We start from the raw sequence: 15992 nt of genomic DNA, 5'->3' as shown, positions 1-15992 counted from the left end.
ACTTTTTAATTTTTCCACGTACGGGCCGTTATGAGGGCTCATTTTTTTTTGCAGTGTTATAGCCCCCCTGGTGGCTATTACACTGCACACACTGATCTACTACATAGATCCTTGTCGTGCATGGAGCTGCCGGGAAGCTTTCACTTTCATTTTTGATGTGGCGATCAACGATCGGTGCCGCACGCTATTAGCCCAGGGTCCCGGCTTTCATTACCCGCTGGGACCGACCCGGCGTTATATACCGGGATCGGGCGCAGGGTGTACAGGTACACCCTGCGTCCTCAAGAGGTTTACTCATCATTTAAAAATAATGTATATATAATACCATGTCCAAGCAATAGTAATACAAAAACAAATAGTAGCTTTACACAAGGACCGAATAAAGCCTTCCCATAATGATCACATATATCATTCACAAAATCCAACATAACCAATAATTTTACCATATTGAGGTCACATACTAGTATTTCATTGGTGCTCTGCAGGGTAAAATCACACTATATAAGTGATTACAGTGCAGTTACACTCAGTGACTCACAAGTGACATCTTCTCTTATTGGAGTCCTTCACTTTCACTTTCTTCCCTATCTTACCCAGACTGTCATGACTAATTTTCCAAGCCACAACTTGTCAGCTGGTCACAAGAGAATTCCAGTGACAATCTGCCTCAAATGCAAGTAGATTGGGTTTCCTCAACCCTGTTCATATGCAACTTAAAATGACACATATGCTATATGGATATCACAGTGAAAAAGCTGACTAGCCCCAAGGTTCAACATCAAAACAATTATTGTGAGAGCACTTGTAGAGAGCACACCTCAATAACCCACTATTGGGCTTCCTTGAATGCCCTATATAAAAAGTTGTCCTCTGCACTTTTTTTTTTTAAGAAAACTCTGCAGATTATTACTAGCCACTCAATGGTCAAACCCACCAATTTGAGGCTTTGTACACACCGCTAGTAACCATGGAAAATTTTGTGAGATGTTCCCTCCAGAATTTTCTGTGATGTAAAATTTGGCGCAAAAAAATGCCGTTTTCGGCACCAAACTCGCCAATTTTGGTGCAAATAAAAAAAAATTCAATATGGCTGCAATTACACATAATGTGCATTTTGTTACATAAAATTATAGTACAAATTATTGTTATGAACATCATAAAGTAATTTCCAGGGGAATGTTGCTGTTAAGCCAGTGTATCTAAACCTATCATGCATGGTACTACTTTGAACAACTGTATTCCCTATTGTATATTCTAGTATTACGTGATAATTGGATTTTATTATATGCCCTATTTTAAACTCCAAGTAGTTCTGTACTGATATTAATGTAAATGGTCTTGGGAGCAAGAATTGATGAACTAATTGAATCTAGCAGGGAAAACATATTTTGTGCAGTTGACAATTTCTAAATTTTTTTTCATATATATATTTTTTAAATAACCCACTCCCAAAAACTGTTCGAAATCACAAGGCCCTGATTTACTAAGAGTGTTGTGTAGTTTTCTTTGTGGGTTTTAATTTCCAATAATTTTTTCCCACGGTATTTACTAAGGTTTCCCTCCATTTTGCACTTTTCCCTACATTTTGCTTTTTTTTTTTTTTTTTTTTTTTTACACATGCTCTGATCTGTAAGGTTTTCCTCAGCTCAAATATACCACAGTAAATATGTTGTTTTTTTGTGAACATATTGGGGACACACCTCTTTTCTGTAGCCCCGCCCTTTTCTCAACAACCACGCCCCTTTTTGGGTTTTCTCAGTAAAATGGAGTTGGTCAGGTTTTTTTCAATTCTGGTGCAAATTCTGGCGCAGACAGAATTTCTGGCGCACAACCCGACAAAACATGTCAGGTTTATAATAGTAAATCAGGGCCAATATCGTCCTTGTTCAATGAATTATATTATAATTTTATAAATGAAGAAAATTGTTAGCATTTATCTATCAAGCCCTTACAATAGCCCATTGATCTCGCGCTATACATAGATCTATATGTCCAGTTTAAGAGGGTCTTGGAACTAAAGCGGATCTGCCAGCTCTCCTAAAATGTCTGTTTTAGTACATACTTGCATTTCTCATTAAATGATTCTAGAGTGTATTTTTTTAGAACACTACATCATGCTGTTAGAACAAAGTTGACCAGCATCAAGGTATGGAATAACTTGTCTTGCTTTATTTAGATAGATCTACCTCGTGCACCACCACAGATTCCACAGAAGTGCCGACATATCCCTATATTAAACTTGTGTAATAAAGAAGGCATGGTGCTTGCAGACATGTATAACTTCTTCATGGTACTGATAGCAGGGAAACCAGAGGTCACACCCCTTACGGATAATGTAATATATATATTTTTTTAAATTTTTCATTTCACAGGTATTCTGGTGTAAGGTTGACAGATTTTGCCATTGTGATGGAATGCATAAATAATTGCCATGCCACCTCCCTCACGCCATCTCCCATAGACTTGCATTGAGGGGGTGTGGCGTGTCATCACGAGGGGGCATGGCCGTCATGTTACAACCCCGACCACAGGCACCCAGCATTCTAAATAAATGTCAGGTGCTGCACAAAGATCGCGGGGGTCCCAAAGGCGGGACCCCCGTGATTAGACATCTTATCCCTTATCCTTTGGATAGGGGATAAGATGTGTAGAAGCGGAGTACCCCTTTGAAAGACACCACATAAGTCAGCCTAAAAATTACCTTTAGGTTATCTACAGAAACCCATATATACGTTTAGCCTTTGCTGGATAATAATTAAAAACAGAAAATATAATTGTCAGTTCTAATGTACATGTCTGATCTAACACAACCAATTCACATTTTACCCATATTCACAAACATAATGATATAAATGGATCTGATGGATGCCTTATTGTACTATCATAGTCATGACAGTCAATGAACAATCAGCATTGAGATTAAGCAAAAAATTCATATTTACCTGATAAAGTAAAACTGATGAGCCTGCGGCTGCCTTGTCCATGTGATGCTTCTTCGCTGTTAATGTTTTTAAAGATCTAAAAAGAAAATATGGTGTCAGATTTGTGTCAATAACATATTAGTTTCCATTAGTCCTATCCCTCTAGACTCAATCAATATGGATCAATAGCGCTGTACCATACCCTGCCATTAATAGATGCAAGGCTTAAATGTTCTAATGTTTCTACATTATACATCTACTATCAAACCGACAACAATAAGGGTGCCTTCCCACAGTGTTATTGCTCTTTTTAATGTATACATTTTATAGGAAACAAAGTATACTTAAATGGGTGCTAAAAACGAATGCTGCTGTATGCCATACAGTATAATCTGTTTACCTTGACATACATTATACAAAAAAAAACCTGAACATAATGTAAACTATTTTATGCATATATATAGCATAGGTGACTGCATTTTTGCATATAGAACTGTAACAGAAACAGTCACACTAATAGTTTGAATGAGGTTTTAGTTATAGTACAGTATGTTGATAATACAGTAGTACAGATAGTACAGTATGTTTATTGAAATCTCACACCTGTAGACATCACACATGATCCTGTTCGAAATGTACTCACTAAATCACCACATTCCTCTTTCTTTCATCACTACTATGAATTGCACTTTGCTAACTTCTTGATTCACTATTAGGCTGTGTTCACACCGGAGAATGTCCGCACTGGAAATCTCAAAAAATCGAACAGGACTGCTCGGAAATGGCAATGAATTTCCGTGTGGAGACGGCAGAAAGAATAGACATGTCTATTCCTTCTGCTGAAACTGAAATTTGAATTTTGGAGCCAAATGTTTCCTGCACGGAAATTCTGCTATGTGAACAGCGCAGTAGAATTTTATTGAAATCAATGGGACACTGCTGCTGCAGAATCTCCATGCGGAATTCCAATACGGAATTCCACACGGAAATTCTGCCGTGTTAACATAGCCTAAGAAATTCTTGACTCTTTGGCCACAATGTTCAAGTGTACGTGTAAGATGGGTATATATTTCCATTGTAGGTAAGGAGTACATGTGTTTGAGACTGTATAGTTAACTGAGAGACTGCTTAGCTGTCTGAAACCATTCATTGCTTTATTGAAAATTTGACCAGTTGCCCATCAGATTAATTCTTAAATTGTTTAGAGGTTTCTTCTATTTAAAAAAATAAAAAATAAAAGTAGTTGGTTGCTTTGGGCAACTGATCAATTTTTCCTCTGCGCAGGTTTGTATCTCCCCAATAATGTATATGTGCCTGTTATACTGTGATGTGAAATCATGTGATAACTGTACACTTCTTGGTCCAGTTTGTTTGGCTGGCAAACTGCAGTACTTTGCCAACTCCACTATGCTGTTTGAGCAAAGGGTCACACTGAACAGATCCGCAGCGTATTTTACACTGCGGATCCGCCTATGACCCAACCCTAATCTGTGCCTCCAGCTGTTCTCCCCGTGTGCTGCTTGCAGTGGCAATGCGCTGTTCAGAGCAGCCACACAAGGACTTGCAAGTCATCGTGCCCATGCGCAGTGTACTCAGACATCGCTGCCGCTCCGTGATGTCTTTGAGTACACTGCGAGTATGCACGGTGACTTGCAGGCCCGTGTGGCTGCTCAGAGTGGCGCATTGCCGCTGCAAGCAGCACACGGGGGAACAGCTGGAGGAACAATTTAGGGTCGGGTCATTGGCGGGTCCGCAGCATAAAATACGCTGCAGATCCGTTCCATGTGAGCCTACCCTCACAGAAATGAACATTGAAAATGGTCAGTTTCTTGGCTGAGAGTCCCAAGGAGGAGATGGACAGGGCCAGGGAGAGCCTGAAGCCATAAAGATGCACTGTGGATTTCCTAGCATACTTTTTAGGGACTGGAGAGTCACAGAGATCCGATGGTGAGCTGACCTGGGAAATTGTTGTTGCCTTAAAATATTCGAGAAGTACACAGCATGCAGAACTGTGTGCAACCTGTCACTAATGCAGCACTGCTGAGCACATTTATAGGCCTGGGAATGAGCCAGTTCTAGTTAGCCCTAGATCAAACTCCAAACTTATACAGATCCCAGACTAGACCCCCTAAACTAACAGACCATAGACCTGAATGCCCTGGCTAGGGGTGAGGTGAAACAGGGAGCCCCCTCCACATGCATGCACTGTATACTACATTTATTATGCTGCAGAAAGAGTTAATGGGCAAAATCACAGCTTCTGTGTCTGGCACGACACCACGATTGTACAAAGACCTCAAAATGAAATTATGCAATAAGGGGTTAATGTGCTCATTACCTAAACCTTTACTGTATATTGTACTACTTTCTGGATAGTACATGGCAAACACCTGAATGGATGCTATAGTTTTAGGGAATTGCATACCTAATGGTTAATAACTCTTCTCATAGCAGCCACAATATTGTCTGCCATATGTATCTGTTTTCTGTGTTTTCCCATAATGCAATCTGCAGCCATAGTATAAGATGAAAATACGTTTTCTACAAACAGAACTGACATGATTGTCTTCTATCGTTTTTGCATTTTATACATAACATGCCTTGAAGGGCTCATGCAGAGCACGTAAGGATACTGTATGCATGACACATTTACAGATGTAAAACAAGGTCGTGCAGAACACTAGACATGATTCAGTGGCCAGAGATGCTATTTTTGTCTTTCTGTAGTTAATCTCAGTCCTGGCTGGAATATTGATAGGAGTATTCCCTACTAGCTGCAGTGCATGCTTAACAATTCTTAGTTGAAAATGCAGCTTACTATACGGAAACGGTTTTGGATTTTGTATAAATAATGCAAGTCTAAAGACATTTATTGTCTGACAGATGACTTTATGAAAAGTGGGGTAATTTATGTAGTGGAAACTGTGTACCTGCACAAAATGTATCACATGGTGCGGGACTTGTGATAAATCTGGTGCTGATCACATTTCTTATTTAATACTCCACTTTGTATGCTCTACAACTTTTTGTGCGACTTTTTAATCCGTGCGACAATTATGCAATTTTTTTAATAAAGCTGTCCACAGTTATTTTGTAAGCTCTTTTTAATTTGGTGGTGATTAGCCCCCGTTTTAATAGATTGTGCCAAAGTAAGTGTAAGAAAAAGTAGCATTTTCATTAATCCCTGACCACTGAAAAAAGCAACCAAAAACAAGTCTACCACAGCAACAATCCAAAAGACAGGCAAATAAAAAGTCACAAAAAACACACTGCGCAACAAATTTGCCCAAGTAAACCAGGGTAAAATGCTTCATAAATACCCCCCTTGGTGTCTAGAGATCCCTTCACCACATTGGAAAATACCAGTTATTAGGATACGTTCACACGAGCGGATCCCCAGCGTGTATTACACTGCGGATCCGCCGCTGAAGGCCCGCTTGTATGCTGCCTTTACAGGTGCCTGCTCAGAGCGGCAAGCAGACACACTGAAGCGATGTGTGAGTCACTGCGCATGCGCGGTGTATTCGCACACATCGCGGCCGCTCCTCTTGCTCTATGAGCTAGGCTGAGAGCTGCCACGATGTGCTAGTATACTGTGCATGCGCACAGCAACTCGCACATCACAGTGTGTCTGCTCGTAGCGGCGTATTGCCGCTTCGAGCAGACACATGTAAAGGCAGCATATATCGGTCCTTTAGTGGCGGATTCTCAGCGTAATATGCCTTGGGGATCCACTCGTGTGAACGTACCCTTATAAGTCTGGGCCTTGTTACTTATTTTGTATTGTGGCCAAAGTTCTTTCAGTTACACCTTAGCTGGGTCTCCATAGTAGATTTCATTGTCAGTGGTTACACATTGATAGGACCAATGTAAAGATTTCACTGAGCGGCACATAGTAGCCATAATAGTGCACAGTATCCAACATTTAAAAGATTTCCAAGTGTCATAATGGGACCCATATTGTTTACAAGCACCATAAAATTCCCCCCTTGCAGCCCTGCCCTAGTCACGTCCAACCTGTTATATAATGTAGATAAAAAAGTTAATACAGATGGGCAATTCAGAGGGTCAACTTTATTCTCAAATATAGCATGTAATACATAAGTTATGCAGAATAACTTTTGATGCCATTTTATAAAAACATTAACATATATTGTAACTACATTAAAGGAGTACTCCAGTGGAAAACTTTTTTTTTTTTAAATCAACTGGTGCCAGAAAGTTAAACAGATTTGTAAATTACTTCTATTCAAAAATATTAATCCTTCCAGTACTTATTAGCTGCTGAATATTACAGAAGAAATTATTTTCTTTTTGGAACACAGAGCTGTCTGCTGAATCACGAGCACAGTGCTCTCTGCTGACATCACAAGCACAGTGCACTCTGATGACATCTCTGTCCATTTTAGGAACTGTCCAAAGTAGGAGAAAATCCCCATAGCAAACATATACTGCTCTGGACAGTTCCTAAAATAGACAGAGATGTCAGCAGAGTGCACTGTGCTCGTGATGTCAGCAGAGAGCACTGTGTTCCAAAAAGAAAATCATTTCCTCTGTAGTATTCAGCAGCTAATAAGTACTGGAAGGATTAAGATTTTTTAATAGAAGTAATTTACAAATCTGTTTAACTTTCTGGCACCAGTTGAGTAAAAAGCCCTTGGTAATTGCTGCTTTCCAACTGTATCTGTGTCTTCAGGACATGCATGCAATTAAAAACTATGGCGGTGAAGAAAGCCATTAGCTCCCTTTCCCGCCACTTATACTTACAAGCCACAGGCTGTCTTTAGGCCTGCAGCCTAAAAGAGGTCAGGTGCAGCTGAGGACATCAGCATTTCATACTGCATTGTATGCCTGCCCCTAGAGGACTATGCTACTTGGCATAATAGGTGACTTTCATATTCTTTTCTTTATTAAGAAAGGATAAGTGAACCTATGTTAACCCATCTACCTTCCTACATACCTGCCAATCTAACCAACCAACTTGCCTAGCCTCCTACCTACCCACCAACTTTCCTACCTAATGGGAGGCTTTACTAACTACTTTATACCTACTATATACAAGTCCAAAAGAAGGCTACGATGGCATGGAGGCACGATTGAGGGTATAACTTCTGTAGAAAAGCACAAAAAAGGGGTCTATTACTGTGTTGAAGCACACTCACTCTATATTACTAGTGTGTGGGGACACAAAGAACACATTATTTCTGTGTGGGGCACATAAGGGGGTTCTATGGGGATACCATTACTATGTGGGTCACCAGGGATTAATTATTATTACCTTTTTAGGGTGCAATAGATGTGGAGTTTGTATAGAGGTAAGAATAAGGTTAGGATGCTGGTGGAAAATTGAGAAGCTTAAGATATTTGTACAGCAAATTGTCCAGAGACAAGTCATGGCTGGAAGAATTTCATGACGGCAGCCTGGCCTGGACAGATTTAAAGGGAAAATGAAGACATCGCCAGTTATATCTGTATTGGACATGGCTAAACTCAAAGATAAACAAAACTATAAAATGCTGGGAAGTATGTTGTGTATGTCTGATCAGTCCATATGGTTTTTATAACCTGAGGTCTATTAACCTCATATTCTGATTATTAGAGCAATATTATGAAAATAAGCGCTGAGTGAATGAGTACTTCATTACTATGTTTGCTGACAGGTTGTGGCACTCCGCATGTTTACACAGTGGGCTGCATCCTCAGGATTTGATGTCAGCACAAATGGAGCAGAAGCAAATGTTGGTATATCTGAGATGGATAGCAAGTGCCCTGTAAATATGATTGCAAAGCTCAAAATTTTTCCTAATTATTCTGACAGCTGCCTAGAATATCCAAAGGCTCCTGTGCCAAACTGACAATGTGTATACTCCGTGCTTATCCAAGATATGCAGTGAATGTATCAATGTGATTTCAACAAACAGGATTATTTCAATTCAGTTATATCTATACAAACACCAGCAGAGCTATCCATTTAATTGCCTGCCAGAAACAGATTTCGAGCCACGAAAACTTCAACTATGCTCTGGCAAGGAAGATATAAACTGTGCTATTTTTATTACACGCATTAGAAGGCCTATTAGAAGATGGGAGGGAGAAGGAGAAAAAAAATCAAATGTAAGTTTTTTTTTTTTATTAAATATGGCAAAAATAATCTATATGCACATTACACTGCATTTCTCCACTTATTTATACCGTGGTTGTAGGTGAGTAGGTGAGATCCAACCCTGCAGCATTGTTTTTCTAGCTACATGACAGCAACTTAAAGGGGTACTCCATTGCTCTGCGTTTCAAACAAACTGTTCCGAACCCTGGAACTGTCAGCTCGTGACCTCATAGCCCAGCCCCTCATGACGTCAATCCTCAATGCAAGTCTATGAGAGGGGGCATGACAGTCGTCACATCCCCTCCCATAGACTTGCATTGAGGGGGCGGAGTGTGATGTCATGAGGGGCGGGGCTATGACGTCACGAGCTGCCGATTCCAGGGTTCGGAACAGTTTGTTCCAAATGCTGAGCAGCGGAGTACCCCTTTAATCCATTTAGGCATGTAGAAAAGGTCAAGACATCAGAATGGGGGATCGAGTCGAGCATGGCTCCATCCTGCCTTGCATTAATGGTTTAGGCTGGTGGTAGTATAATGGTGTGGGGGACATTTCTTGGCACACTTTGGGCCCCTTAGTACCAATTGAAAATTGTTTACACGTGACAGCCTACTTGAACATTGTTGCTGAACATGTCCATCCAATTTGGGTACAGTGCACTCATATTCTGATGGCTACTTCTAGTACAAAAATACATCTTGGACCTTTCCCCAATATGTATGTTATTTTTGGCAGTTCCCTAAAAGATGAATTACAGTCATTTTTTCTTTAGAATTAAGTATATCTACTTTTGTACCATTGTTTCATAGTCACCTTTAGTAGATTTAAGTAAATATTCAATCTCATTTCTCTTCTACTTCCGTAATATACATCAGGATACTGGCAAAAGGGTATGTTAATGTGTACCATGGGGTAGTTACACTAGGTCCATGGACTGAATAGAGTTTACTAGTGCTTACATTGAGTCTATAACTTTAATGTATATTTTTGAGCTTTACTAACCTTTTATTCACATGTTCGTGGCTATCTTATTTAAAATACCTCATAAAGTGTGTCTATAGTCAGCCACTATGGATCTCACTGCATTTTCAGTTCCCTGCCTGTAAGGCTCAGTCTGTATTTAATAACAGAGAGACGAAGATGGAACACAAGAAGTTGGGGCAGGGCTTAGCTAGAGCTATGAACATGAGTGAACCTGGTCTGTGTGAATACACGCTGAGCCTGACTGCCTCCTCCCGAGCATCCATGCTGTACCTGAAAGGTAAATCAAGGATTATCTCATATCTGTGGCCATCCATAAAGTTTTGGGCAGCTGTGCCTTGTCATCATTATTATCATCAGAAGCTGTTTACCGCTTAAGCCATGGCAGCTTTTGTGAAGTAACCCATTCTTTGTGATTAACCCCCTCTCCTTTTCCCTTTAGCTTATCATCATCAGCATAAACTGCAGCAGCAGTTCACTTCCTAGAACAAAGCTTTTGTGATTTAACCACTGGCTTACTGTGCAGTTGCTGTTTTCCTTTCTGCTGACATAGCACCTTGCAAAACCAGTGTGTCAGAAACCCCCCTTTACCTCCACATGCCATCTATAGTAGTGTTACTATAAATCCCCCTATACCACAGTATCTGCCTGTTCAGTGCACTTTCACCAGCATTAGGTCATGGAAAAGTAGTAGGCGCTGTGCTTTGATTGGACAGGCAAGTAAGGAAAAGAAAGAACGTATGTGTGTACTACAGGCAAACAGTTCTGCTGTGGTTTCACTACTCGAAAGGAAGAAAATAAGAAATAGCTGTGCACCATGGAGGTGACTTTCATGGGCTCAATAACATTAGTGAGAACACTTAAATCACCTTGTCACCAATCTGAAGGGTTACTCTTGTCAACAAAACTATAAATATTTAAAATTATTTTGAACAAACAAGTATGCTTCAAATTGTCCAATAAAGACATTCATTTTTTTATGAGGTCCAATACTCAAAGAATTTCATTTGCAGCACAGGTTGGAAAGTCTCAAAGGGAATTTTTCACCAAATGTGATTATTTTTTTTAGAGGTTAAATCATTTTTTTAATTTTTTTTTTATATTTTTGGGAAAAAAAATGACTTGTCACAAAATATGAAAAATGAAATTATAACTTGTTATATCTCCCTGTAGCGGAGCTGGATGTGGATCCTCTAACCTGTGTGGCTGATGACTTGGGTTGTATCGGGGAGCGGAGTATAAGGTGCCGCTGGTCTTCACCAGAGCCCGCCGCAAGGCAGGATGGGCTTTCTGTGGCAGGCGACACCCAGGTCACTACCCCACGACACGGCTCGACCACACAGGTAGCTGGGCTAGGTGAGGTACCAAAGGATAAGGTAGTAACGTACTCAAACGTAGCAGAAGGTCAAGGCAGGTGGCAAAGGTGCGGAGTCTAATAACATAGCGGAAGGTCTGGATACACGGGTAAGGCTAACAGGCTATAAGGGTCGCTTAATCTCAGGCTAGGGGCACTGAAGATCCGGCAGGGAAGTGTGGGAGGTGCGGGGACTTCCTGATAAATCCCTTCTGAAGGTTCTCCTGGACGTAATTAGACATGACCAGAGTTTCAGGAACAGACAAAGGGTAGATTCTGCCCCTGGGAGGTGTGGTTGCGGGTAGCAAGTCAATGGGACAATCGTAGGGACACTTTGGCTTGCTTTTCACTGAAGACATCAGCATAGTCATGAAGAAATGAAGGCAAACTGGCAGTGGACCAGATGATGGTTCCAATTTAAGCATACATATGTGAATACAGTGGTTGCTGCAATGCGGACCCCAGTGAAGAACTTCTGCAGTCTTCCAATCCAGCTGCGGAGCATGGAGTTGCAACCAAGGTAGGCCAAGCAAGAGAGGAGAAGTACAATGACGGAGAACATAGAAGGGCAAGTTCTCCTTATGCAGAACTCCAACCTGCATAGACAACGGTTCTGTGCGATATAGTATAGTACAGTCCAGTCTTTCACCATTGACTGTAGAGATGTACAAAGGCTTTAACAGGCGGGACACTGGCAGACGTTGCCTATGTACTAGGGAAGCATCAATAAAATTTCCCGTGGAGCCAATGTCCAGAAAGGCAAGAACAGAGATGATCTCTTAGGAAAGGCTGGACAGTCAAATTTAAGCATGGAGAGGGGATATTCACACCTAGGGAGGCCTCTCCCACAAACCCTAGGTGCGAGTGTTCCCTGTGACTGAGGACGCAGAGGACAATCTTTGAGGAAGTGATCCGCACTGGCGCAGCATAGGCATAGATTCTCTGTTTGTCGGCGAGTTCTTTCTTGCAGGGTCAGGTAAGACCGATCCACCTGCATAGCCTCCACTGCAGGAGGCAAGGGAGAAAGTTGCAGTGGTTGCTGGAAGACAGGTGCCAGACGATGAAAGTGCCAAGAAGCTCATTCAGATTAGATGGCAATTCCCGTGCAGCGAGGACATCCTTGATTTGACTTGATAATCCTCTCTTGAAGGTGGCGGAAACAAATGGCATACTTGCCCACAGAGGAATTACCCTGAGAAAGACTCAGCAATGCCATCTCAGCGGAGGAAGCTCAAGCAGGTTCTTCAAAGACCCCCCCCCCGAAATTCCATCAGAAATGCCTGGAGATTGGTTGTGAGAGCATCACTGCGATCCCAAAGAAGAGTTGCCCAGGCCAAAGCCCTTTCAGTTAAAAGACTGAGGATGAAGGCCACCTTTGCTCGTTCCGTAGGGAACTGATCCGCCATGAGTTCAATATGCATGGAGCACTGAGTCACAAAACCACGACAGGACTTGGGGTCCCCCTCATATTTCCTGGTAAGAGACAGGCAGAGTTTTAAAATCCAGAGACGACTGCAGGAGCGGGAGGCGACACCGGAGGAGGCTGTGACTGTGGGGGTTGTTGCTGAGCAGTTAGCAACTGCTGCATCATGGTGGATAACTGGCTCAACTGCTGAGCCTGCTGGGCCAACTGCTGTGCCTGGAGCGCCACGATGGAAGCAAGATCCGGACTAATAGGCAAAGGAATCCCAGTGGGATCCATGGCCAATCTTGCTGTAACGGAGCTGGATTGGATCCTCTAACATGTGTGGTTGATAACTCGGACCGTATCGGGGAGCGGAGTCTAAGGTGTGGTACCCAGGTTGCTACCCCCGACACGGCTCGACCACACAGGTAGCTTGGCTGGGTGAGGTACCGAAGGATAAGGCATTAGCGTAGTCAATGGTAGCAGAAGGTCAAGGCAGGCGGCAAAGGTGCAGAGTCTAATAACGTAGCGGAAGGTCTGGATACACGGATAAGGCTAACAGGCTATAAGGGTCGCTTAATCTCAGGCTAGGGGCACTGAAGATCTGGCAATGAAGTGTGGGAGGTGCAGGAACTTTATAATGTAGTGTCAGGTGCAGCAACTAATTATGGGCATACTGGCCCTTTAAATTTCAGAGCTCCGGCATGCGCGCGCCCTAGGAGACGGGGACGCGCGCGCCGGGCTGAGACACAGAGGAGGCGGCAGCGGAGTATGGTGAGTGATGGGCTGGGATTTGCATGTGGGCGCGTCCCGGAAGTCGGGGATTCAGGGACCATGCGCTCACAGCCGGTGCTTGCGGCTGGAGCGCAGTGTGTGACACTCGCACTGTTGACCAGCAGAGGGAACTGATATGAGGAATTTGGTGAAAGCAAGCAACTTGTCTTGCTGCTGCTAATTAGACCTCGCCTGTCTACCTTTCTCCTCTATGTGCAAAAGGAGAGGGGGAGGGGGTTTTGTAGTTCTTTAAATTCCACTGTCACCATTTTGTTGGTGTCTGAAGAGTGGTAAAGAACAGACTAGATGTCTCTTGATAGGTCAATGCTCCTCAGGGACTTCAAGGAAATGGTGCTGGCTTCCCCTTTCATTTCACCTAGCCTGTGCTGTGCACATGTGCAGTAAGCAGTCAATGCTTTTCTATGAGACACTCTTTCTTGTGCCCTATGCCTGCCATAAAGAAACTGTGTAGGTGTTGTGAAGTAACACACCACAAAGAGGCTACAGTAATGGCAGCCCCCCAGTACACACTTTATTAATAAAAAAACATTAAAGCTACATTGTCCTAAAACTAAATACATAAATGAAATGTTTTATCTTGATAGAAACATTGTATTTATTAAAAAAATAAAATGGTGACACATTCCCTTTAAGGTATCAATCTATTAGCCAAACAACTTCTGATGTCAAAGTTTGTATTATTTGCATTATTAGAACAGGGTTTGATTTAATTTTTTAGCCTTTCAGTTTTATCTGAACAGAAATAATAAAACCAATGGCCAGGAACTTCAACCCTCCTCCTCTATATTTGCCTTTTACCATTTCAAACTATGTAAAAATAAATTATACTAACATTACATATTATGAGTTTTACCAATATTAGACTCTTAGAGACAATGGAGTCATTGTCCATCTCCCCTCCTGACCTGTGGTTCCACAACTGTTACGCTAAATGGGCACCATAAAAATACTATACAGAACTAAACGTCCTGATGACTTGGGAGCTGGGTAAAAACTTCAGTGCATGCGCTCTGAAAACAGAGCGCAGGGCTCAGGGGGCATATGACTCCATGTCACTAGGACGGGATTAGCACAAAATCAATATGCAACAAGGGGGCGGGCTTTGTCGCCTTCCTCCGGAATCCAAAGTAAGACTGCTAGCCGGGGACCCACCTGGAGAGCGCAACACAGGAGGTTATGTTGGACACTTTAGAGGACACTTCCCACACAATACAGCAAAGCATCAAACTACCCTGCAATCTCCAAATTATATTACCATACAATGCCTAAGTAGTAAAAGGGTATATGATAATGTCTCTGGTGGTCTAGGGCAATGAAGGGCTTAAATGGGGTGGGGCCCACTTACAGCATTTATAACTTATTTACAGAATAGGTGGTAAATGTAAGATCACTGGTGGTATGATCTCATGAATGGAGGTCTACAAGTGTCCCTTGAGAATGGAGTGATGCAAGCCACTTATCCATGGCCCTCATTGTGGTACTGTCTATGGGACTGACTGTGGTGGCTAAGTGTCATTAGCCCTCAGTGGTCATACATAGATCACCTGTTCTACACATAGATTATAATATGCTGTTAGTGGGCCAACCCCTTGGTAGACCCTGGTGGTCCATGACAGTGAATATTCACATGTCCCACTCTCAGACTCTCAGCTGATACATTCCTTGGAGGCCACCTGGGAAGCAGATGCACTTTTACAACTGCTAAATTTGCTATCCCATGTAAGATATCATATTTCTAGTGTCAAGGTTGATCCTTGAAAACATAAGAATCCTAATAATGACCCAATAAATTGTATAATGCTTCTCTTACTATCATGTCGCAATCTGAAATCATCAGAATGACTTTACCTCTACTTGTAATAGCTGTGATTATTTGAGAATTACACTATTGTTGAAAATCCTACATTACTCTCAATCTCAAAACGTGTTTTGGGATTAGTGGATTTTTAGGAAGGATCCAGGAAGCAGAGAGATTAACATTTTAAAAATGATTACCATGGGGATTTCATGGGATTAGCAATATCAGACAGGTTGCTTCCATTTGCATATGCTCTCTGCTAGATATGAGGTAAATGTTCCATAGACTTTATCATGCAGTTACTTGCTTTAGCTTTTGTGGATCACCAGCCACATATTTTGTAAAAAAAACACATCTGAACATGTAATACACATCTTAACAAGTTATGAAAATAATAGGATATACTGTGCTTGCTTGGATTATTTGGACCTGTTTGCACCACATGGGCCACTTTATGGCATATGTTGGTCCAGTGGGGCTCGCTTACTGGAAAAGTTACATTTTAGCCACTTATATCCCATCAGCATTCTGCTATAAAATGTAAGGCACAAGGATAAAGTACTATCATTAGATCTGGTTCAATTTAAAATGCAGCACATGCAGCAGATTGTGTGCAACACTAGATAAATTAATGATAA

At 41.8% G+C, this 15992-nt stretch overlaps 1 protein-coding gene across 5 annotated transcripts in view; it reads right to left on the bottom strand.

Moving 5' to 3' along the window:
- Positions 1 to 15992, bottom strand: part of HECW1 (HECT, C2 and WW domain containing E3 ubiquitin protein ligase 1) — a 341519-nt gene that overhangs the window by 158473 nt on the left and 167054 nt on the right. For all 5 annotated transcript variants that reach the window (XM_056520523.1, XM_056520524.1, XM_056520526.1 and 2 more), the window contains one exon: positions 2943 to 3018. In XM_056520523.1, the coding sequence (XP_056376498.1) occupies positions 2943 to 3018 (76 nt within the window). The remainder of the gene's footprint in view (positions 1 to 2942; positions 3019 to 15992) is intronic.

Source organism: Hyla sarda, chromosome 5 (assembly GCF_029499605.1).
Source record: "Hyla sarda isolate aHylSar1 chromosome 5, aHylSar1.hap1, whole genome shotgun sequence".
Taxonomy (NCBI): Eukaryota; Metazoa; Chordata; class Amphibia; order Anura; family Hylidae; genus Hyla; species Hyla sarda.
The sequence above is the reverse complement of the archived record's forward strand: the minus strand, read 5'-3'. Positions and strand labels throughout refer to the sequence as shown.